Source organism: Drosophila arizonae, chromosome X (assembly GCF_054131065.1).
Source record: "Drosophila arizonae isolate 15081-1271.41 chromosome X, UAZ_ARI_1.0, whole genome shotgun sequence".
Taxonomy (NCBI): Eukaryota; Metazoa; Arthropoda; class Insecta; order Diptera; family Drosophilidae; genus Drosophila; species Drosophila arizonae.
The window spans coordinates 31,484,043-31,506,497 of NC_142927.1; the positions used below are offsets into that span (position 1 = coordinate 31,484,043).

The following is a 22,455-nucleotide window of genomic DNA, read 5'->3' on the forward strand; positions in this document are numbered from 1 at the left end:
ATCGATACCGCGTTTCAGACATTACGAGCAGCTGATAACTCGCAATGCAGCAAAAACTGTGTATCAAAATGGGCGCGCGAAGTTTTTAAATCATAGTTCCTATATGTACATATATATAAATGCGAACAAAGAATTCAGAGTGAATCACAAGCGAGTATAATATCAAACCCCTCTTAATGTTGTTAGTCTATATTAGTGATACAATCCCACAGCACTGTGGTTAGTGCTAGCAATGAACATGAACAAAGAGCGTCTGTAATTGAGATACTTGAGTCACACAAATTAGAATGACTCTAGATACTATACGATTCAACATTCAACCCAATATAGTAAAAAAACAAATTTTTTGCCGCCAATTATGTGGTGTATGTACATGCATATATTGAAATAGAAATCGTTTTCGATTTGTCAAAAATATACATATATACATATGCATGTATACGAATATATGTATGTACATACACATAAATATGTACATATATACATACATATGTATGTATACATCTTCAGGGCACAAACATCTGAGCTACCAACTCTACTCAGTAAAGACCATATATTATACATATTTATTTATGTACCTATATAATATATAATAATTTATGTACCTATATGATATATAATATATAGGTACATAAATAAATATGTATAATATATGGTCTTTACTGAGTAGAGTTGGTAGCTCAGATGTTTGTGCCCTGAAGATGTATACATACATATATATAGTATATATGTATGTATGTGAGTATTCTGACATATGTATATGTGAATGTCTATATATACATTTATTTATTTAATATAAACAAACAGCAAACGATTGCTGAAACAGAAATAAGCAAATACAAATTATTTGCATTTCTGATTAGTATTGGACAAATCAGAAAAAAATCTGATTGGCGCTCAATTTACGAATTTAGTTATCGTGCAAGATTGTTATTGCTAAAGGTAATAATCATCGGTTACACGGTACATGCACGAATTTATCGATAGCATTGCTCAAAAGTCGAGCGTCTAGCGAATTTTTCATTAGGGTGCCACGAAGCTGCGCTACATTTATTTTCATATATTTTGTTTGTTTTCAAAGTCATTCTGCGTATTATAAAGAACGCAGGTAATGTGAAGAATTGTGTTGTGCTTAATGTGCGAACCCGTGTATGGAATTGTTTGTAGTTGGACCCAGACAACAAGCTAACTAACATCGAAAAGCCGCACCGGCATTTTTTAGCAGCAGGGAATCAACCACGACCGAAACAAATACGCCGACCATGACCGTGGATATTACCGGTGGAAGCAGCAGTGCAGCGACAAAAGCTCGGGGATTCCTAACGTGGGAAAAACGAGAGCATCTTGTTAAACTAACGATACTTATTTTGGCCGCTGTTTTATGTGAGTTTTTTTGCAATATGTTGTAAATTTGTATTTGCGGGGGCGTTGAGACCAGCTAATATGTACATACATATATATATATATATATATATATATATACATAGGTAGTTGCGCATGTTCAAATTCATATGTATATGTGAAATTAGAGAATCAATTGTATATCGATAAATCGTATCGAGATAATCAGCAGTGTGAAATATAACAAAACTATTATCGAATTATCGAAGTACGATCGATTACAGCTCGCATTCAACTTAACACCTCCTTCTTTTGCCATTTACAGCGTTCGCCACACGCTTGTTCTCCGTGCTCCGTTTTGAAAGCGTTATTCATGAATTCGATCCATATTTTAATTACCGCACCACGCGGTTCCTGGCCGAGCAAGGCTTTTACAAATTTCACAATTGGTTCGATGATCGCGCCTGGTATCCGCTGGGCCGCATCATCGGCGGCACCATTTACCCTGGATTGATGGTTACCTCGGCGGCCCTATATAGGCTTATGTGGATGCTAAACATAACAATTGACATACGTAATGTCTGCGTATTTTTGGCACCGTTCTTCTCTTCCCTCACGACCCTTGTCACCTATGCACTGACCAAGGAAATACACGTGAGTAACACTTCGACTGTATATTGAGGTTAGGACCAACCACGTGCACGAATCTAATCGAGACTATTTTTAAACATTTGCAGAGCACAGGTGCAGGTTTGGTTGCCGCAGCTCTTATATCGATCGTACCGGGCTACATATCGCGTTCCGTGGCTGGTTCCTATGATAACGAAGGCATTGCTATATTCTGCATGCTCTTCACCTATTATCTGTGGATCAAGGCCGTGAAAACAGGCACCATATTTTGGTCGGCAATGTCAGCGCTTGCATATTTCTACATGGTGTCATCGTGGGGTGGTTATGTATTCCTCATCAATCTGATCCCGCTCCACGTGATTGCCCTGATGTTTACTGGACGTTTTTCGCACCGCATTTACATCGCATATAGTACTCTATATTGCGTTGGCACTATTCTATCCATGCAGATTTCGTTTGTCGGCTTTCAGCCCATTCAGAGCTCTGAACACATGTTGGTAAGTTGTACACAATTTATATTAGATTTTGTTTGGTTCGCCAATATGATGAATATTTATGTAATTCTTGATAGGAAGAGTATGAAACATAATGAGTACTATATACTAATCTGATTTAGACAATATGTGTTACTGTTTTACCTATTCTTATCTATGTTTAAGTTCATCTTTTGCGTTTTGATCTCTTTCAGGCATTGGGTGTGTTCGGTCTGTGCCAGATACATGCTTTTGTGGACTATCTACGCTCGCGCATGCCTAAGGATCACTTTGAAATTCTTTTCAAAACACTGGTTTCGAGTGTGATAAGTCTGGCATTGATTATTGGAACCGTGTTGACAATAACGGGTAAGGTGTCGCCTTGGACGGGTCGCTTTTACTCGTTGCTGGATCCATCTTATGCCAAGAATCACATTCCAATTATTGCGTCCGTGTCGGAGCATCAGCCCACATCTTGGTCATCATTCTACTTCGATCTGCAGGTAAAGTATTCTGCTAATTGCAGCAAAGCATTTAATCCGATGATGACACCAAAAAATGATGTAATGACTAGCACCTTAAAGCACTCATTGATTACAAGCACTTTGATCGCTGATACAACGTCATTTCCGTCAATTCAATTCGCAAGCAATTTATTGATTTAAGCCTTCTTTTCATTTTAGATTCTTGTCTTTCTATTTCCCGCTGGCCTCTATTTCTGTTTCGCACGGTTAACAGATTCCAATATCTTTATAATTTTGTATGGCGTAACCAGCATTTACTTCGCTGGCGTCATGGTGCGTCTAATGCTTGTGTTGGCGCCCGTGATGTGTGTTCTGTCGGGCATTGCCATATCCCATCTGCTGGCCAAGTACATCAAGAGTGTGGACGCAGGTGGCACAAAGCTGGCAGCAGAAAGCAAAAGACAGCACAAGAAACTGGAACAGCAAACTGGTGGCGTCAAGAGTGAGGTGGCCATTGGATTTGTTTCCATAATAACGTTGATGCTTATCGTCTATACGGTCCACTGTACATGGGTCACCTCTGAGGCCTACTCCTCGCCAAGCATTGTGCTCAGCGCGCGCTCGCACGACGGCGGCCGCATCATCTTTGACGACTTCCGCGAGGCTTATTACTGGCTGCAAATGAATACGCCTGAAGTGAGTAGGCTCAGTATGAAACAGAGAGAAAGATAGATTGCGCACTGATGATGAATACAATTGTTATATTCTTGATAGGAAGAGTATGAAACATAATGAGTACTAACAAAATGTTGCTGAATGTGCGGAATCAGTTTCTTAAATAGTTTATTTTCAAAATACTAATAATAATGTATTTCTTAGGAAGCGCGCATCATGTCCTGGTGGGATTACGGCTATCAAATAACAGCAATGGCGAATAGAACGATATTAGTTGACAACAACACCTGGAACAATACGCACATCTCTCGTGTGGGTCAGGCAATGGCCTCATCTGAAGAGAAGGCATATGAAATTATGCGTGAACTGGACGTTGACTATGTGCTTGTCATATTCGGTGGACTGACGGGTTACTCGTCCGACGATATCAACAAATTCCTATGGATGGTGCGTATTGGCGGCAGCACCGATCGTGGCGCGCATATCAAAGAGAAGGACTACTATGCGGCCAATGGCGAGTTCCGCGTCGATAAAGAGGGCTCCCCCACTCTGCTGAATTGCCTCATGTACAAGATGTGCTATTATCGGTTCGGGCAAATGTATACAGAGGGCGGCAAAGCGCAGGGATATGATCGCGTGCGCGCCGCTGAGATCGGCAACAAGGACTTTGAGCTGGATGTACTCGAAGAGGCTTATACAACTGAGCATTGGCTAGTGCGCATTTACAAAGTGAAGGACTTGCCAAATCGAGGTGTCTAAGCAGTTACGAGTGCTCTCTTGCTCACTGTCTCGCTCGCACACACTGTCCCTTTCCTTTTCTATGTCTCTCTAACATATTCGCATGCATTCTTCGATCGATAGACGTCTATTTAAAAACATTCTGTAATTTGTACATTCATTAAGCATAGCTTTAATTTTAGCTCACCGCTCTATTGTAATTCTATTATTATTATTATTATTATTTTTTATATGATAAATCTCATTTGAGCATTGATATTCTCCAATGCTTCTGCGTCTCTCTCCTAGTCATAGTTGAGAGACGCTTTAATGGACTTTAGAAAGCTTCGTTTGATGAATCGAATGCGCAGCAACGCGAACATATTCCTAGGGCATAAGCAAGCACACTGATCGAAAATATATATATGGGAAAGTAAATCTCACGAAAAAAAAAACAAAATGTTGACTAATGTAGGGGAGAATTAAATAGGCTGCTTGAAAGGAGAACCGGAGACACTCAATGCCAATAAATAAATGCATAAGTCGTTTCAACATTTCTTTATTTGAGCTTTTACTTTAAAACACAGAGTGGTATGAGACTGGGGATGCAGTTAGAGCTTTAATATCCTCTAGCGCTTTTTCTGTATGAGGTCATAGGACGTTTGCGAGCTCTAATCGATGTGATGATCTTGTTCGATGTAGAGTCCTCCATTGGAAATATCGTTTTCGCTGAGTTCGGTGTCTTCCTGCCCATCGGCCAACTCCAGTTGGGCTATGAACTGATCGAGACCGTCCAAGGTCTCATAGACTTCACTGGGCACCTCTTGGATGGTAATCGACGAAAGAGGAGCTGCATCCAATGGGTGTGAATCGGACAACTGCAGTGGCTGGGTCTCCGACCTGTTGGCATTATATAGTTCGCGTAGCGTTGTTCGTGTCAGATTGAACTCTCGCATTCCGAATCCCATCCGTTGATTGGCATCCTCGGCAGCATGCCGACGCGCCGCTTTACGCACATCGTGTGCCTGCTGCTCGGCTATGGTGCGAACCACGGCTGAGCTGTGCTGTGATGACCAAGTGCTGGAGGCGGATTTGCGTGAGCGCTTTATGATTTGCCGACACTTATTGGTGATGCCGCCAACGATCTCGGAGACGAGTGCGATCGCGCCCATTAAGTAGCCAATGCCCATCAGCAGAAACATGCCCTCCGTGTCAGCGGTGGTCAACTGACGCTCCTCCTGTATGATTTCTCGCAGCGATGAGGTGGTGCTCGCCTGTAAGAGGCGACCCGTGGCAGACCTCTGCATAGCCCAGCTGACCTCATGACCCAGCTTGATCATTAGTCCACTCTCCTGTGCCATCATTATCATCGAGTCAATCTTCCGCTTGTACACCGAGTTCCGTGGAAAGAGGAATCCAATTTGAAAGAGTGCAAAGCATTCTTCACTCAGATGCAATGCCGAACGTCGCGAGAGGTTACTGACAAATAAAATGCAAAGTGGTTAGGCTATCAGAGTATCGATTTTTGCGTACCCTATAGCTAGATTAAAGGGGTATATTGATTTATAGATATACAAACATATATGTACATATGTATGTATATGGTTTATATCAGGTACTGTTTGCATTTGACTTTTTTTACTATTTTTGTGTTGCTTCACAAATTCTAGAGACATGTTATATAATACACTTTTCCTATGATATTTAGACTCAATCACGAAAATTAAATGAGTATATTGGTTTTGCTGTCCGTCCGTCTGTCCGTCTATCCGTATGAACGCAATCTATTTCGGCGCTATTGAAGCTAGAGACTTGAAATTTGGAACACATACTCGTGTATATTTCCAATTTATAAAGTGTTAAAATTTTCCCGATCCGCCCATAGGGGCGTGGCAAATCGGAAAATGTATTTTCCGATATACCAGAAATCATGTTTGTTGAAGAGCTAGAAAGCTGAAGTTTGGTATGTAGGTCCGCGTCGACCACCCAAGATCACGAGCTATGGCGGATATATCTCCGCTAAAGTTATAAACCTAGAATGTTGAAACTTTGCACGTAAGCTGATGTTTTATTTCTATAAAGATCATATATCTACGCCTACTAGGGGCGTGGCAAATCGGACCTGAAGATGTAGTGATTTTTCGAATTCTGCTATATTTTAGGCACTATTGATGCTAGAGATTTTGGGTTGACCACCCAAGTCCAACGAGTTATGGTAGATATATGTATGTCCGCCCATAGGGGGCGTGGCAAACCGCAAAAGTTTATATCTCGTACAGTTTAAGAGCTAGAAGCTTTAAATTTAAATAGTTGAGTTACTGGTAGCCTCCTCTATCGATGCCCCAAAAATAATTTCTACGCCTCTTTAGGGGCGTGGCATACCGAAAAATACCCTGTAATTTTCACATTTTTTGAGCGTAAGAATTCAAATTCAAATCATTTAGGTCACCGGTTGCTCGTTCTAAGAACTGCCCAAAAATGAGGAGTCCACGACCACTAGGTGCGTGGCAATCGGCATTTATAGTGCCCATATTGTGGCATTTATATTATATATTTGTTCACATAAATTGGCTTAATAGGCATTGATAACACGGAAGGAAACATTTTTATAAAATTAATAAAATATAAAAAAGCTCATATAACAAAAATTTGCAATTTACAAAACGAGTTTTCTGCGGGATTTGAACTCGCACCCAAGCTGAAAAGCTTGTTCATGTCCAAATATCTAAAATAACAAGTAAGAAAGCTCTAGTCGAGACTACTCGACTACGAGATCCCCTGAACCCTTGGAGTAATAGCTATTTCAATAATTTTTCGCGACTTTCAGCTTACACAGGAAACACGCACACACACACACACACACACACACACACACACGCACGCACGCACGCACACACGGGCATACATACACACACATACATACACACACACACACATACACAAACAATTACATACATATACACACACAAGCATATACACGCATGGGCGGCAGTGAGCGCTTACTAAGAGAACTTAATTGCTTAATAACTTTTTTTGTGGACGTACGATCTTCATGAAACTTTTAGATTATGATTATAACATGGATATGCATGTAATTGCTAAAGCACAAGTCTCTAGTATTTGAAATACGCTTTTTACAAAAGTGAGGGTGAGGGGGTGAATTTAAGGGTGGGGGGTTAATTTTAACAAAAATCGAAATTGTATAAATTGCATATAAGCAAACTTTAAAAATTTGGAGACTCTAGCAATAAAGGTGTAGAAGATATAATTTTATAACTGGGTTTCGATAAGGGTTTTTATCGATAAAAAAAGATCGGGATGAGTTATCGATTTTTAATGATAAACTTGATATGCGCGCTGTAATTACGGACATTTTAAAAGAAATTTGAAGTCTCTAGCTCTTATATCTTCTGAAATCGACGCGTTCATACATACGGACAGACGGACAGACGGACAGACGGACAGACGGACAGACAGACGGACAGGGCCAAATCAACTCAGCTCGTCGCCCTGATCAAGAATATATATACTTTGTGGGGTCTGCCACGCCTCCTTCTGCCTGTTACATACATTTCAACAAAACCATTATACCCTGATTTCCCATTGAAAATGGGTTCAGGGTATAAAAATCGCCGGCGCTTCTGCCTACAGCACCACCGCATCGTTTCGAACAATAGTAGTTAAAACGAAATCACATTATTGTTATAACGCCACATAGCAAAGAAAAGCCAATGTAGCGGCTGGAAATTCAAAAACAATGCAAAGACAAATCAATCGCAGCGAGATTCTTAGAATATGCTAGAGTACGTATTTATGTGTGCATACATACACACATACAAATGAGCGCGTGTATAAGGCTGGAATGCTTGATGCTATGCGTGCAGACTTACATATATGTATATACATGTGTATGTATTTGCGTATATGTATTTGAGGGCTATTTAAGAAGAAACAAATTTAAACTTATAAAATTATTCCACTAAAAAAAGGAAGAGTATTAAGTGCCATTCATTCAAGCTAGCACCTTCCTAATAAAATATCTATTTGATAAGAAACGAAATACATAGGTATGGTTTCGAACCCTAACTCTAACATAACCTAACTCTAACGCCCTTAACACTCGCGCCACTGTTTTACCTGATCAGGCAGTTACTAAAATAGAATAGCTTAATAAGAGAGCGTCATCAGACAAAACTACAGTAAAGGCTAGAAAATCTAGAAATCAATCGAAATTCTAAGAATGTGGGAAAAGGCGCGCTTCTATCTGTACGCATAGAATAGACGATGAGTGTGTGCACATGTATAGGAAAATCGCGCTGATCTGCTGCTAGCTTGAAGCCGGTATCCAATATATGGATATAAATATATATTATTAAAAGTCAAAATTTTATAAATTATATATGTATGTAATTTGAATGCAATGATGCAATGATCGTAGTAATAGCTATCGATGATTTTCCAATTTTAATGGGATCATGCCCTGTTTTTTGTTGCGCACTAGACTTGAAAATTGCACTATATACTCTGGTTCACAGCGTTTGGGCTGTGAATGAGTCTTCTGCAATCGGTATCGCCCGACTGCAACGTTCTTATTTGTTTATTATTTAACATACACCCACTTGGGGCTGGATAAATCGCAAATCAATATATCGATATCAGCATGTGAACTGGAGATTTTTAATTTGGAATATAACTACAAGAAAAAATCTCCAGATAACAGATTACATTTTTAAACACAATGCGTATTGAAGGCATGACAAGGTTTGGTCGGTTAAAGCTGTTTCTAAACAAGCGTACACCTAGTAAACAATATACATACATACATACATATTTATGTATGTATGTACCTGCTACGTACCGTTTTAGAAATGCATTATATTTAGATTATCCATTTTCAATGGCCTCAGCGTACAAAAAACATGTAATACTCATTCAGGGACCGAACACTGCCAATATTCCGAATATTATAGATTTTGTGCAAAACACCACATAGAAAATCTTAACATTCTAAAGAAGGAGATGTTCAAGAGTATATGTACATATGTATATTCTAAATTCCATTTCAAAAGTGTCTAGTATCAGACAATAGATGTACAAGCAAACGGACAGATAACCAAATGGATGTTGCACAAAACCCATATACCCTTTCATTTTGTGAGTGAAAAAAGAAAAAGCGAATACCTTAGTCGGGAAAATAATAAAGTGAGCTTACTCATTAGAATAGTTAGATTGAACGAGATATTCAAGCCGCGCCTTTGAGCCGAGAAACGCGTAATTCCAGAAGAAGCTCTGAGTAACATTGCCAATGCCCTCCTCCAGGGTGCTAACAAACTCCATTTTCTTGTACAGCTTGGACGTGGCTTCATGTGTGGAGTTCTGGAACCAAGTCTCCCAGCCACCGTTGTCTAAAAGATGTGCTCTTATAGTTTCAGTTATGGCTAAAGATAAAGCATGATGATGATATTCCTACCCAGCGTGCAAACGCGAAAGAAGAGACCAAGCAGGTCCATTACAGAGTCGACGGTATCCGGAAAGGCGGGCAGTGTGACGAACGCAATAATAGAGCCTGTGTAGCAAGATGTTATGATAATGGTGAACAGCCAGTAGGAGCCGATTAGAAGGCGAGTGGATGTCTTCTCCGTATTGCCCCAGGCGTATTTGCCCGTAAATGTGAACGCGTTGGTGAACATACCGAAGACGTACCAGAACATGTTCTCGATTTCACCCCAATTGCCCATTAGATGGCTCAGAGTCAGTCGGTCCGTGAAGACAATGGGGAATATGCCACCCAGATACACGGAGACCAGTGCCGCCCAGACTGGCCACTGAAAGGGCCCCATTATGGCCCGGTATTTGGGCAGGGCCTTCGATGCTAGCGTTATGAATGCCGCACAGTCACGCGAGTGACCCACAGACATGTCCGTCTCCAGCATTCGTGACTCCGTCAAGTAAATGCCGGACATGCCTATGTCGACGCTGCCCTGCGAAATCTGCATCTGAATGCTGTCCACGGCGCTGCGAGAGTTGGCAACATTGGGCGTCTCAGTAATGTCCAAGCTGAAGTTCAAACGCTGGGCAATCATGTTCATCAGGCGCATCTCGACGCCGTCCCAGCGCAACTGGCCCATCCCCGACGAGTCCAGCGACCGGATGCGAAAGATAAACGGCGGCTGATCGGCAGCCGATACCTGGAAACGATGTCCGGCAAAGCCATTCTGGAACTTATTCGGAAACAAATTGATGTGGGGACGCGAGAATGCGCCCCGGATCCAGCTGGTCAAAACTATTCCATAATTGGAGCCTAAACCATCTGCATATAGCTTGTGCGTATATAGGACATAGGGTCGCTCCTGGAAAAACAAAAGAGAAAACAAGTAAGATGGCTCCAGTCGAGCAGCCCAGTATAAGCACGCGCTCTGCTAACTTTGCAGCAAGGAGCGACTGCGCTTGGGCTGCGCTGCAATGTGGGCAATATTATGAGAAGTTACTTGTTGAATAATTTCCTTTGTAGATGGACTATCTTTATGAAACTTTTGGAGCATAGTCATATAGTTAAAATTTGTGTACATTCCAAAGCTCAAGTCTCTTGAAATCAGTTTTTTACAAATTTAGGGCGAAGGGGGCGTGGTGTCCAAAATATGTAAGCTACAAAATCTTTGTATCCATCAACTGTATATACACACTACATCTGAAATCTCTATGTCTAAAAGTGTTCAAATTAGGCTGAAAAAACAAAGTCGATTTTTCGATTATTCTCGATAAAAAGTTATAGGATGAATTATCGAAAAAAATAAGATAGACTTGTACTGCGTATTATATACACGAGTATGCATGCCAAATTTCAGCTCTATAGCTCTTATATCTTCTGAGATCGGTTTGCTCATACGGACGGACGGACAGACAGACGGACAGTGCCAAATCGACTCAGCTCGTCGCCCTGATCAAGAATATATATACTTTGCGGGGTCTGCCACGCCTCCTTCTCCCTGTTACATACTTTTCAACAAAACCGGTTTACCCTGATTTCCCATTGAAAATGGGTTCAGGGTATAAAAAGAACAGAGTGATAGGACAAGAAGATAAGGACAGGAAGAAGTCGACTTAAGTTTTACTGCAGACCAACAATATAAAATCTAAATCGGTCGAAATTGTTAAAAAAAAAAAAAAAAAAAAAAAAAGTAAGAAAGCTCTAGTCGAGACTGCTCGACTACGACATCCCCTGAACCCTTGGAGTAATAGCTATTTCAATAATTTTTCGCGTCTTTCAGCTTACACAAGAAACACGCACACATACAGACACGCACGCACAGGCATACATACATACACACACACACACACACACACATACACATACACATAAACATTTACACACACATACACACACACATACACACACACATATACACACAAGCATAAAAACGCATGGGCGGCAGTGTGCGCTTACTATGAGAACTCAATTGTTTAATAACTTTTTTTGTGGACATACGATCTTCATGAAACTTTCAGATTATAATATGGATATGCATGTATTTGTTAAAGCACAAGTCTCTAGTATTTGAAATACGCCTTTTACAAATGTGATGGTGAGGGGGTGAATATAGGGGTGGAGGGTAAATTTTAACAAAAACCGAAATTGTATAAATTGCATATAAGCATACATTACAAATTTGGAGACTCTAGCAATAAAGGTGTAGAAGATATAATTTTATAACTGGGTTTCGACACTGACCAGAGAACACATAGACTAGACATGTAGAACAAATTTTTCTACAGCAGAAAATGTTAAGTTGGTCGACCACTTTACTTCGTATTTGCTCGGCTCGGTCGCTGGAGGTTCGAGCAGTGAAAATATTGGACGACAAAAACAGTGCGCTGTGAGCGCTCAGACGAAATGGTCGTGATTATGTATGAAGCACATCTATGTGCCATTTGTCCTACTCTCTCTCTCTCAGTTCCTCTCTCTCGCTCTCTATGGTCGCTGAAATCATCACTCTCAGCGGCGCACAAAAATTGAAATTTTTGTTCGCGACGATCCCAGCTTTTTCCTTTTGAACGAAGGGTATACCTAAATCATAAAAGCGTTTGTAAGTTTCATGCAAACAAAATGTAGCGTTTAGATGTATATTCGTGGGAAGGGTATGAAAGCGTTGATACGCATAAAGAATATGATTTCGCGACGGGCAAGCACACACACACTTGCAGTCTCTGGAAACATGTGTGAGCATTTGTGGCCTGCGTGCGTAACTCTTGCTGCCTGAGCAAATTGTAATGCCCAAAATTTACCGTTGATTGGCCTTTGAGGGAGCACATACATTTGCATACATATGTGTATGTATGTATGAGATGGGATAATAATTGTCTGGCGATTCAGTAGTTTGTCAATTTTGTATTGTTTGAATTGTAGAGTGACTGCCAAATGAGCCTTTATGACTTAATCAGTAATTTTGGCAGTAAAGATCATTGTGCCACTGGTTGGTTGGTGTTACGGATATCCACTTCACGCAAATGTATATCTACATATTTACGTACATTTATATACTAATTTATCTAATCATATATATATACATATATATAATTATAATTAAATATTTTATTCAAATTTCAACCGAAAAAATTTTATCAGGGTACACTTATATGTTTATTAAATGCTTTACAATATATTGGCTAGTGGACTATAAAAACTTGAAATGAAATACGCATGTCGAAATTACTGATTAAGTCATAAAGGCTCATTTGGCAGTCACTCTACAATTCAAACAATACAAAATTGACAAACTACTGAATCGCCAGACAATTATTATCCCATCTCATACATACATACACATATGTATGCAAATGTATGTGCTCCCTCAAAGGCCAATCAACGGTAAATTTTGGGCATTACAATTTGCTCAGGCAGCAAGAGTTACGCACGCAGGCCACAAATGCTCACACATGTTTCCAGAGACTGCAAGTGTGTGTGTGCTTGCCCGTCGCGAAATCATATTCTTTATGCGTATCAACGCTTTCATACCCTTCCCACGAATATACATCTAAACGCTACATTTTGTTTGCATGAAACTTACAAACGCTTTTATGATTTAGGTATACCCTTCGTTCAAAAGGAAAAAGCTGGGATCGTCGCGAACAAAAATTTCAATTTTTGTGCGCCGCTGAGAGTGATGATTTCAGCGACCATAGAGAGCGAGAGAGAGGAACTGAGAGAGAGAGAGTAGGACAAATGGCACATAGATGTGCTTCATACATAATCACGACCATTTCGTCTGAGCGCTCACAGCGCACTGTTTTTGTCGTCCAATATTTTCACTGCTCGAACCTCCAGCGACCGAGCCGAGCAAATACGAAGTAAAGTGGTCGACCAACTTAACATTTTCTGCTGTAGAAAAATTTGTTCTACATGTCTAGTCTATGTGTTCTCTGGTCAGTGGTTTCGATAAGGTTTTTTACCGATAAAAAAAGATCGGGATGAGTTATCAATTTTTAATGATAAACTCGATATCCGCGCTGTAATTACGAACATTTAACAAAATATTTGAAGTCTCTAGCTCTTATATCTTCGGAAATCGACGCGTTCAAACATACGAACAGACGGACAGACAGACAGACGGACAGGGCCAAATCAACTCAGCTCGTCGCCCTGATCAAGAACATATATTCTTTGTGGGGTCTGCCTTGCCTCCTTCTCCCTGTTACATACATTTCAACAAAAACATTATACCCTGATTTCCCATTGAAAATATTAAGTTCTCATAGTAAGCGCTCACTGCAGCCTATGCGTGTTTATGTGTATGTAAATGTTTGTGTATGTGTGTGTGTATGTGTGTGAGTGTGTATGTGTGTGTATGTATGTGTGTGTATGTATGCCTGTGTGTGCGTGCGTGCGTGCGTGTGTGTCTGTGTGTGTGCGTGTTTCTTGTGTAAGCTGAAAGACGCGAAAAATTATTCAGGGGATCTCGTAGTCGAGTAGTCTCGACTAGAGCTTTCTTACTTCTTTTCCATTGAAAATGGGTTAAGGGCATAACAAGTAAGAAAATTTCTTTTGTAGGCATACAATCTTAATGAATGTGATCATATGATTAGAATGTGTGTACATTCCAAAGCACAATTCTCTAGTACTTAAAATGCGTTTTTTACAAATTGGTGGCGAAGGGGGCGTGGTATCCTAAATCTTTAAATTACATAATCCTCGTATCGATCAACTGTATATAAAAAGTAAATCTGAAGTCTCTAGGTCTAAAAGTGAACAAACAAAACAAATTTTTCGATTATTGTCGATAAAAAGTTATCGGACGAGTTATCGAAAAAATATGATAAACTTTTACTGCGTATGGTACACACGAGTATGCATGCCAAATTTCGGCTCTCTAGCTCTCATAACTTCTGAGATAACTTCTGAGATCGACGCTCGTCGAGCTGATCAAGAATATATGTATATACTCTATGGGGTCTGTGATGGGGTCAGGCTTATGCAAACAAAATGTAAGCGTTTCTATGGTTATTCGTGGAAAGCGCTGCAGCGCGCTGGTGCTCATAATGAAAATGTTTTCGCGACAAGCGTGCACACACACACTTGAAGTCTCTGGAAACTCTTGTTGCCTGAACAAATTGTAATGCCCAAAATTTACCGCTGATTGGCCTTTGACAACGCTTTTATGATTTAGGTATACCCTTCACTCAAAAGGAAAGAGCTGGGATCGTCGTGAACAAATTTCAATTTTTGTGTGCTGCTGAGAGAGAGAGAGAGAGAGAGAGAGAGAGTACGACAAATAGCGCATAGCTGTGCTTCATACAAGAATGGGACCATTTTGTTTGAGCGCTTGCAGGTCCCTGACTTTGTCGTGCAATATTTTCACTGCTCGAACCTGCAGCGACCGAGCCGAGCAAATACGAAGCATAGTGGCCCACCAACTTAATTTTTTCTGCTGTAGAAAAGTTTGTTCTACATGTCTAGTCTATGTATGTGTTCTCCAGTTAGTGCTCTTTGGCAATCTTTTGTTCAGCAAATTTAAGGTTTTTTTTGGTTATTTAATTCTTAAGAAATGTGGGTTGAAGTTTTTCGCAATATTTTTGTGTGTGTTTAATTTAATAAATTTATAATATATTTATTAATATTAATTATATTTATATTATATTTATAAAGTTTAAAAATCCTACTGTGCCAATAATGTAGTTCGTCGCTGTGTATATGTATGTATATTTTACAAAGGATAATGATTGCGAATGAATGACCATTGTGAATGAATTAATGCTATCTCTTAAGCATTCGCATACTCACGCGCTCTTGACTTGACATCAAGGATTCACCAATGACCAACAGATTGACAATATTCGATGACGATTCGGAGCTCAAGAAGTCACGCAACTTCCACTGCGACGAGCTGGAAATAACGACCACTCGACTGTCCGTCTGGGGGCCTAAAATCTTGCGCGCCATCACTGGCTCGGATAGGAACAGAATATAGCTCTTGCAGTTGGTATCGATGTGATTCATGAAGTTGGGATTCCTCGGCTCGAAGTTGTCCTTGATGCTGCCATGATAAAACGTCACTGGCATGGTCTGCAAATAGACCATGTGTAAGGACAGTCAGGGCTATAAGTAGAATATGCAATCTTAATACTCACCTTGAACAGTTTATCCAAGAGGTGCCCATTCGTCCTGGTCACCGTGCTGTCGTAGTAGATGGTCGGCGGGCATTTGACCAAATACTCTTTGGCTATTTTGGTGACGAGCTCCACCAGCGAATTGGTCTGCTCCAAGCTGTATGATGGTAGAAATTTGTTGGCCAAGAGCTCGGCGCGCGGCTTCGGCTTACCATGAAATGTCGCATCCACACGACGCCTGAAACGCGCCCCATCGCAGCTCGCAAAGAGCTGGGGGCTCAAACGATGTCGCTCGATCAGACTAGACCTGATACACTGCCGGCGGGACTCCTTAGACGCGCCTTGGCTGACAGCTAGCAGCCCCAGCAGACACGTACTCCACAACAACATGCTGCTAATGTTGGGGCTGTCCTAGGTGGTGCCACCCTTTTATACGGCAGCCCGTACTTATTCCGGCACGCGAGAGGTCGCCACCAAAGCGAATTATATGCATTTCTGATTTGATTGCAGGTGTGACACCTGCCATCAGGAGCTTCCCAGCTGTCGTTGCTGTCGTTGGTTATTAATATATCAAATCTGATTTCTGCTGGCTCGTTAGTTGTTTTCACTTTCGTGCCACACTTGTATCGCTTCTTGCCTTTGTACACCACCCATATGCCACCCATCCCTAAAGATAACGCTCGAACTGTGATGATATATATATGATATGATATTTTTGCCCGAACGTATGTAACAGTCGAAGCGACAGCAGAAAACATCTCAAGTTGCCATAAAGTCGACTAACTTCACTTCAGTTATTAAATAATATATTGCCTATACTTCGAGCTGTAGTTACAAAACTTTACGTTTAACTATTTGTTTACTAAATTCAATCTCTGAAACCTTATATTCAGCTGCGAATATAGTGAACATTTGAAATACCTTTTCGTTTTCGGGATCTTGCACATACTCAATAGAACATTGCGTTCACTCAATAAAAGTTGATTCATTTATTATGTTACTTCAGATGTAACATACATTTTTTGGAACAACAGCTTTATAGGGTATCTCATAGTCGAGCACTGCCTCGCTATCTCACTGCAAATGGTTTTCTTTTTAATAACAATTGGTACATTTTGTGCATGAATGGGCAAGCGTAGTACGCAACAAAAATAACTGTAATAAATTAATTGGAATACCAATTAAACTGTCACGAGAATAGAGAAAGAAAGAAGCCCCTATATCTTATCGTATTATATAGGGGTAACTAATTGCGTTAAGCGCACATTAATGGACGTTAAGTACTCGATTGAGTAAAGTGTTGCAAAATCTTAAGTTTCCTACGGACGCAATTGTGTGCCATCGATTGATGTTCGGAGCTCGTATCAAATTAGCTTATACAATAAGAGATCATTTACCGCCTCTATGTGTGCACTAGGTTTTCTGAAGATAACCCAGAGCTTCTAAAGTTACAGCTGCCATATTTGATATAAGGGCTATACTTAAGAATGCGTCCTAAATATTATTATATATTGCTCAATTCAGAACTACATTACGCCGAGAGACTTAGAGGTTCAATATTCAAAATACATACATATGTATATACATATATGCAACTACATGCAACTGGACGTCTCTATATAGCCAAAAAATTTCATAAATATCGGCTAATAAAATCCCAAGTTATTAGAGAACGGATGTGTCGTAAAATTGGACTGTAGGTTCCATGTATGCGTAACTCAATACATATATTGTGGGCTTGCTATGAGAACTTAATTGTTTAATAACTTTTCTTGTGAATATACGATCTTCATGAAACTTCCAGATTATGATTATAATATGGATATGCATGTATTTGCCAAAGCACAAGTCTCTACTGTTTGAAATACGCCTTTTACAAATAAGAGGGAGTGAATTAAGGGTGGGGGGTAAATTTCAACAAAAATAGAAATTGTATAAAATGCATATATGTAAGTATACATTTAAAATTTGGAGACTCTAGCAATAAAGGTATAGGAGATATAAATTTATTACTGATTTTCGATAATGTTTTTAATCGATAACAAAATAACGGGGCAAGTTATCGATATTTAAAGCAAAACTCGATATGCGCGTGCTATACACGGACCTAGGAAACAAAATTTTAAGTCTCTAGCTCTTATATCTTCTGAGATCGACGCGTTCAAACATATGGACAGACAGACAGACGGACAGGGTCAAATCGACTCAGCTCGTCGCCCTGATCAAGAATATATATACTTTGTGGGGTCTGCGACGCTTCCTTCTGCCTGTTACATATGTACTTTTAACAAAACCATTATACCCTGATTTCCCATTTTCAATGGGTTCAGAGTATAAAAACTTTAGAATCAGAGAATATACAATTGTATATATTATATCCTGAATGAAATGAATGGCTATTATGATTTTGCAAAAGGGCATGGAACACCTAAAAGACGGGAGATGAGGTGAGTTAACTCAAGCTATTTCCTAACTATAGACAATTTGCGCCAGTTTGATTTTTTTGCATCACTTCAAGATGTAGAGAGATTTAAAATTAATTACGCAGGAATTAATGAATATAAAGATTGTTTACTTGAAATACGAGAGACTTAAGCTAAGACCAACAATGAATTCCATTATTACGTTCTTTGAGTCTGATGAGTAAGATCCATCTACAAGAAATGTTACTCACCCAACAGAGCACATAGCAGATAGCTGCTAGCAGAGTAGGCTCAGGGCACTGTTATTTACCGTGGTCTATTCGAGACTGCTCGACTATGAAGTACCATGAGCCCACACACATACGCATACTCTACTATCAGTTATCTGCTATCTGCTCTGTTGAGTGAGTATATACATACATATGTACGTATTAATTATAGAATTGTTTGCTGAGGATATGTAGCATGCTGTTCATTGAGCAGATCTGATGATAGCTGCAAAGGCTTTGGTGGCAACGACGCCATTGGCATATACTTGGCCAGATACGGGGTCAGCAGCTCCATTGGCAGTGGGAACACAATAGTTGAGTTCTTCTCTGCTGAAATGCTGCTCAGCGTTTGCAGATATCGAAGCTGGAAATACGAAAGCGATTGTCAAACACATTCGATCATTGAGAGCTGACTTGACCCACCTGCAAAGCGGATGGACTGGAGGAAATGACATCAGAGGCTTCCTTAAGGGCAGTTGCTGACTTCTTTTCGCCTTCGGCGGCAATCACCTTGGCGCGGGCATCGCGTGACGCCTCCGCCTCGGCGGCCATCGCGCGCTGCATAGAGGCGGGCAGCGATACATCCTTGCTGCAGGGAGAAAGCAGGCGATTGGTTAGCGTCATGTGGCTCTTTGGACATCGATTAGTGGCTTACATTTCTACACGCTCCACCATGACGCCCCAGGGCTCGGTTGCCTCGTCCAGGGTTAATTGCATGTTGTGGGCCAGGGTCTCGCGCTCGGTAAGCAGCTCGGTGAGATTGCGTGTGCCCACAATGTTGCGCAGTGTGGTGGCAGCCAATAAGCGGGTTGATGTGCTATAGTCCTCCACACGCACTATCGCGTACAGTGGATCATGGATGCGATAGTAGACGACTGCATCTACAGTCACCGTAACCGAGTCCTTGGTCAGCATCTCCTGCTGCGGCACATTGAAGGTAACCGTGCGCAAATCCACCTTGCGGTACTGATCGATGCAGGGCAGCACGAAGAACATGCCCGGACCACGGGGACCGCCGCACAAACGGCCCAACCGAAATATAATCGCACGCTCATACTCGGCCACAATCTTCAAGCAGAAGAACACGGAAATCGGGCACGTCAAAATGAAGAACAGCACTGAAAGCGTTATCACTATCAGTTCCATGCAGCCTAAGGGCTCGTTCTCAGCTGCAATCACAAGAGCAATCAAGGGCGATTTATGACTCACTCGGTCCTATGAAATGCATTCAGTTTATTTTGTTTTGCTTTGCCTCTTTAATGAAAAAGTTGCATGCAAATAATCTTCATGAAGCTGATTCATCAAATAGCAAATGGCCCTGTCTGTACAGGTTAGATGATACTTTCAACGGATTGAGGGCTCTTGTTTCAGAAAGACAATATTAAACAAGTATGAAAACTCTAGTCGAGATTGCTCGACTACATACTACCCTAATACCCAACTAATAAAAATGCCCTTTAGTATGGCTAAAATTTCAATTTCGGTGTATTTAAAAATATTAATTAAATAGAAAACTCATTTATGAAAATATACAAATATTTTGAAACAATTAAAAAATTAACATTAGTTGCACCGATCGGGATTCGTGCCGCGACTTCTCAATCGAGCGTCATGCTCGCACGCACGCATAAACACGCATTGGCTGCACTGGTGGCTTACTAAGGGAACTTAATTGCTCAATAACTTTTCCTGTGGATGTACTTTCTTCATGAAACTTTCAGATTATGAATATATCATGGAAATGCATGTATTTGCCAAAGCACAAGTCTCTACTATTTGAAATACGCCTTTTAGAAATGTGAGGATGAGGGGGTGAATTAGGGGTGGGGGGTAAATTTTGATAAAAACCGAAATTGTATAAAACGCATATAAGTATACATTTTAAGTTTGAAGACTCTAGCTTTAAAGATGTAGGAGATATAAATGTATTACTGGTTTTCGATAATGTTTGTAATCGATACCAAAATAACGGGGCAATTTATCGATATTTAAAGCAAAACTCGATATGCGCTTGCTATACACGGACCTAGGAATATCTTCTGAGATCCACGCGCTCATACATACGGACAGACAGACAGACGGACAGGGCCAAATCAACTCAGCTCGTCACCCTGATCAAGAATATATATACTTTGTGGGGTCTGCCACGCATCCTTCTGTCTGTTTCATACATTTCAACAAAACCATTATACCCTGATTTCCCATTGAAAATGGGTTCAGTGTATAAAAGCGCATACGGGAGATTCACAAACACTTAATAGAGTTTTTTACACGTATCAATGCATTCCACACACTGATGAGTCGTACTGTTTTAAAGAATTTACGACATGCAATTGCATTCATAAGCAATTCGCTTATCTAATCTTATTTACTTTTCACAATTTTGTTGGCAATTGGCAGAGCTGATCGTTCTTACACGTCTTGAATCCCCGATATTCTGGCGGAGAACCACTTTTGACATTTGTTTGTTGATATTCCGGCTCAGGCGTTTGCTCTGGTCTCATAATGCTCACCGCATGGGAGTTGGAGACCGAAGGCAGCTCTGAGGCGCGCAAGTCCTCGTAATTGGAGTAAACTGGTGAATTACGTTCCATGTTGAAATTCTGTACTCTGGCTCTACAATGCAACGAACACGTCGATTATCCGCTCGAATACTAATAATCGTGTTATATCAACTGCTTGGCCGGACCCTCGAAGCGGATATTTTTCGCTTGTTTTTTCAGCGAAAGCTTCCGCTCACAAGACCGATAAGCGTCTGCTTGAAACTTCCCACACTGGGCTATGCTCATCAAACGCTGCTCACTGCGCAGCTGACTCTGACTGTGGGCTTATCTTTCATCGAGCAATTGACATGAAAGCTCCGGCCCTTCGAGACTGATCGACGAGTATATGAGCCATCATTACAAAAGTATGAATAACAAGTAAGAAAGCTCTAGTCGAGACTACTCCACTACGAGATCCCCTGAACCCCTCGAGCAATAGCTATTTCAATAATTTTTCGCGTCTTTCTGCTTACACAAGACACTCGCACACACACACACACACTTGCACTGGGGCTGCGCTGCAGTGTGGGCAATATTATGAGAATTTATAAGTTATTAATATCTCTTGTACTAGGACTATCTTTATGAAACTTTCAGAACGTGATCATATACATAGTTAAAAGTGTACATTCTCAAGCACAAGTCTCTAGTACTTTAAATACGTCTTTTGTAAATTGAGGGGGCGTGGTATGCAAAATCTGTACATTACAAGAAAATTTTATTCATTAAATGTACATATGTATGTATATGTATACACAGTATATCTGAAGTCTCCAGCCACTTGGCTGTAAAAACAAAATGAATTTTTCGATTATTCTCGATAAAAAGCTATTGGATGAGTTATCGAAAAAATATGATAACTTGTACTGCTTATCGTATACACGAGTATGCATGCAAAATTTCAGCTCTCTAGCTCTTATATCTTCTGAGATCGGCGCACTCATACGGACGGACGGATAGACGGACAGAGCTACATATGTATTTCGACTTAGCTCGTCAAGAATAAATATACTTTATGGGGTCTGCCACGCCTCCTTCTGCCTTTTACATACATTTCAACAAAACCATTATACCCTGATTTCCCATTTTCAATGGGTATAAAAAAAAATGCTCGGCTTGCAAGTAACCGATTCATAAAGTCAGATGAAATGTATGGGATCGGTGACTCAGTGGTTATATTATAATTCCAACTGTGTTTTGAAAAACACACATTTTGTTGGATGTGCGAAAATGTATAGAAAATGGGTATCTGATCAAAAGCAAATTGGAGTCAAAATGAATACCTATATACATACATGTGTATACATGATGTACATATT

General features: G+C 40.4%; 3 protein-coding genes and 2 non-coding genes across 8 annotated transcripts; 3 read left to right on the forward strand and 2 right to left on the reverse strand.

The window, feature by feature from the left end:
- Positions 1 to 955: 955 nt before the first annotated feature.
- Stt3A (catalytic subunit 3A of the oligosaccharyltransferase complex) lies at positions 956 to 4,854 on the forward strand. Of its 3 annotated transcripts, none has more exons than XM_089475992.1 (7): positions 956 to 1,108; positions 1,223 to 1,383; positions 1,667 to 1,995; positions 2,079 to 2,468; positions 2,660 to 2,947; positions 3,128 to 3,604; positions 3,788 to 4,854. In XM_089475992.1, the coding sequence occupies exons 2-7, from the start codon at positions 1,263 to 1,265 to the stop codon at positions 4,340 to 4,342; spliced, it is 2,160 nt and encodes a 719-aa protein (XP_089332118.1). In that variant the 5' UTR covers positions 956 to 1,108; positions 1,223 to 1,262; the 3' UTR covers positions 4,343 to 4,854. The 3 variants fall into 3 exon arrangements, with proteins under 3 accessions (XP_089332118.1, XP_089332117.1, XP_089332116.1); XM_089475991.1 differs by having other exon boundaries at positions 961 to 1,108; positions 1,204 to 1,383; XM_089475990.1 differs by having other exon boundaries at positions 981 to 1,383.
- On the forward strand, positions 2,507 to 2,589 carry LOC149268160 (small nucleolar RNA Me28S-U3344). The gene has a single exon (XR_016271452.1). It is a non-coding gene; the product is annotated as a small nucleolar RNA Me28S-U3344 (small nucleolar RNA).
- On the forward strand, positions 3,645 to 3,731 carry LOC149268161 (small nucleolar RNA Me28S-U3344). The gene has a single exon (XR_016271453.1). It is a non-coding gene; the product is annotated as a small nucleolar RNA Me28S-U3344 (small nucleolar RNA).
- Ir21a (Ionotropic receptor 21a) lies at positions 4,844 to 18,314 on the reverse strand. The gene is made up of 5 exons (XM_089475989.1): positions 15,923 to 18,314; positions 15,576 to 15,857; positions 9,771 to 10,650; positions 9,513 to 9,705; positions 4,844 to 5,779 (listed from the first exon to the last, which is right to left on the reverse strand). Exons 1-5 carry the CDS (start codon positions 16,289 to 16,291, stop codon positions 4,972 to 4,974), a joined length of 2,532 nt encoding a protein of 843 aa, XP_089332115.1. The 5' UTR covers positions 16,292 to 18,314; the 3' UTR covers positions 4,844 to 4,971.
- Positions 18,315 to 18,452: 138 nt separating this feature from the next.
- On the reverse strand, positions 18,453 to 21,417 carry Mec2 (stomatin-like protein Mec2). Of its 2 annotated transcripts, none has more exons than XM_089475994.1 (4): positions 21,010 to 21,417; positions 19,249 to 19,762; positions 19,017 to 19,182; positions 18,453 to 18,957 (listed from the first exon to the last, which is right to left on the reverse strand). In XM_089475994.1, the coding sequence occupies exons 1-4, from the start codon at positions 21,185 to 21,187 to the stop codon at positions 18,760 to 18,762; spliced, it is 1,056 nt and encodes a 351-aa protein (XP_089332120.1). In that variant the 5' UTR covers positions 21,188 to 21,417; the 3' UTR covers positions 18,453 to 18,759. The 2 variants fall into 2 exon arrangements, with proteins under 2 accessions (XP_089332120.1, XP_089332121.1); XM_089475995.1 differs by having other exon boundaries at positions 20,966 to 21,104.
- Between the last annotated feature and the right edge of the window lie 1,038 nt (positions 21,418 to 22,455).

Coding starts and splice junctions, on each gene's coding strand:
- Stt3A (XM_089475992.1), top strand. CDS start 1,263: ATGACCGTGGATATTACCGGTGGAAGCAGCAGTGCAGCGACAAAAGCT. Junction 1,384..1,666: donor TATTTTGGCCGCTGTTTTAT/GTGAGTTTTTTT, acceptor TGCCATTTACAG/CGTTCGCCACACGCTTGTTC. Junction 2,948..3,127: donor CATTCTACTTCGATCTGCAG/GTAAAGTATTCT, acceptor TTTTCATTTTAG/ATTCTTGTCTTTCTATTTCC.
- Ir21a (XM_089475989.1), bottom strand. CDS start 16,291: ATGTTGTTGTGGAGTACGTGTCTGCTGGGGCTGCTAGCTGTCAGCCAA. Junction 10,651..15,575: donor TGATGTCAAGTCAAGAGCGC/GTGAGTATGCGA, acceptor TTGTTTTTCCAG/GAGCGACCCTATGTCCTATA. Junction 5,780..9,512: donor CAATCTAACTATTCTAATGA/GTAAGCTCACTT, acceptor TTTATTTGTCAG/TAACCTCTCGCGACGTTCGG.
- Mec2 (XM_089475994.1), bottom strand. CDS start 21,187: ATGGAACGTAATTCACCAGTTTACTCCAATTACGAGGACTTGCGCGCC. Junction 19,763..21,009: donor ATATCGGGGATTCAAGACGT/GTAAGAACGATC, acceptor TTGTGATTGCAG/CTGAGAACGAGCCCTTAGGC. Junction 18,958..19,016: donor CCAGTCCATCCGCTTTGCAG/GTGGGTCAAGTC, acceptor TCGTATTTCCAG/CTTCGATATCTGCAAACGCT.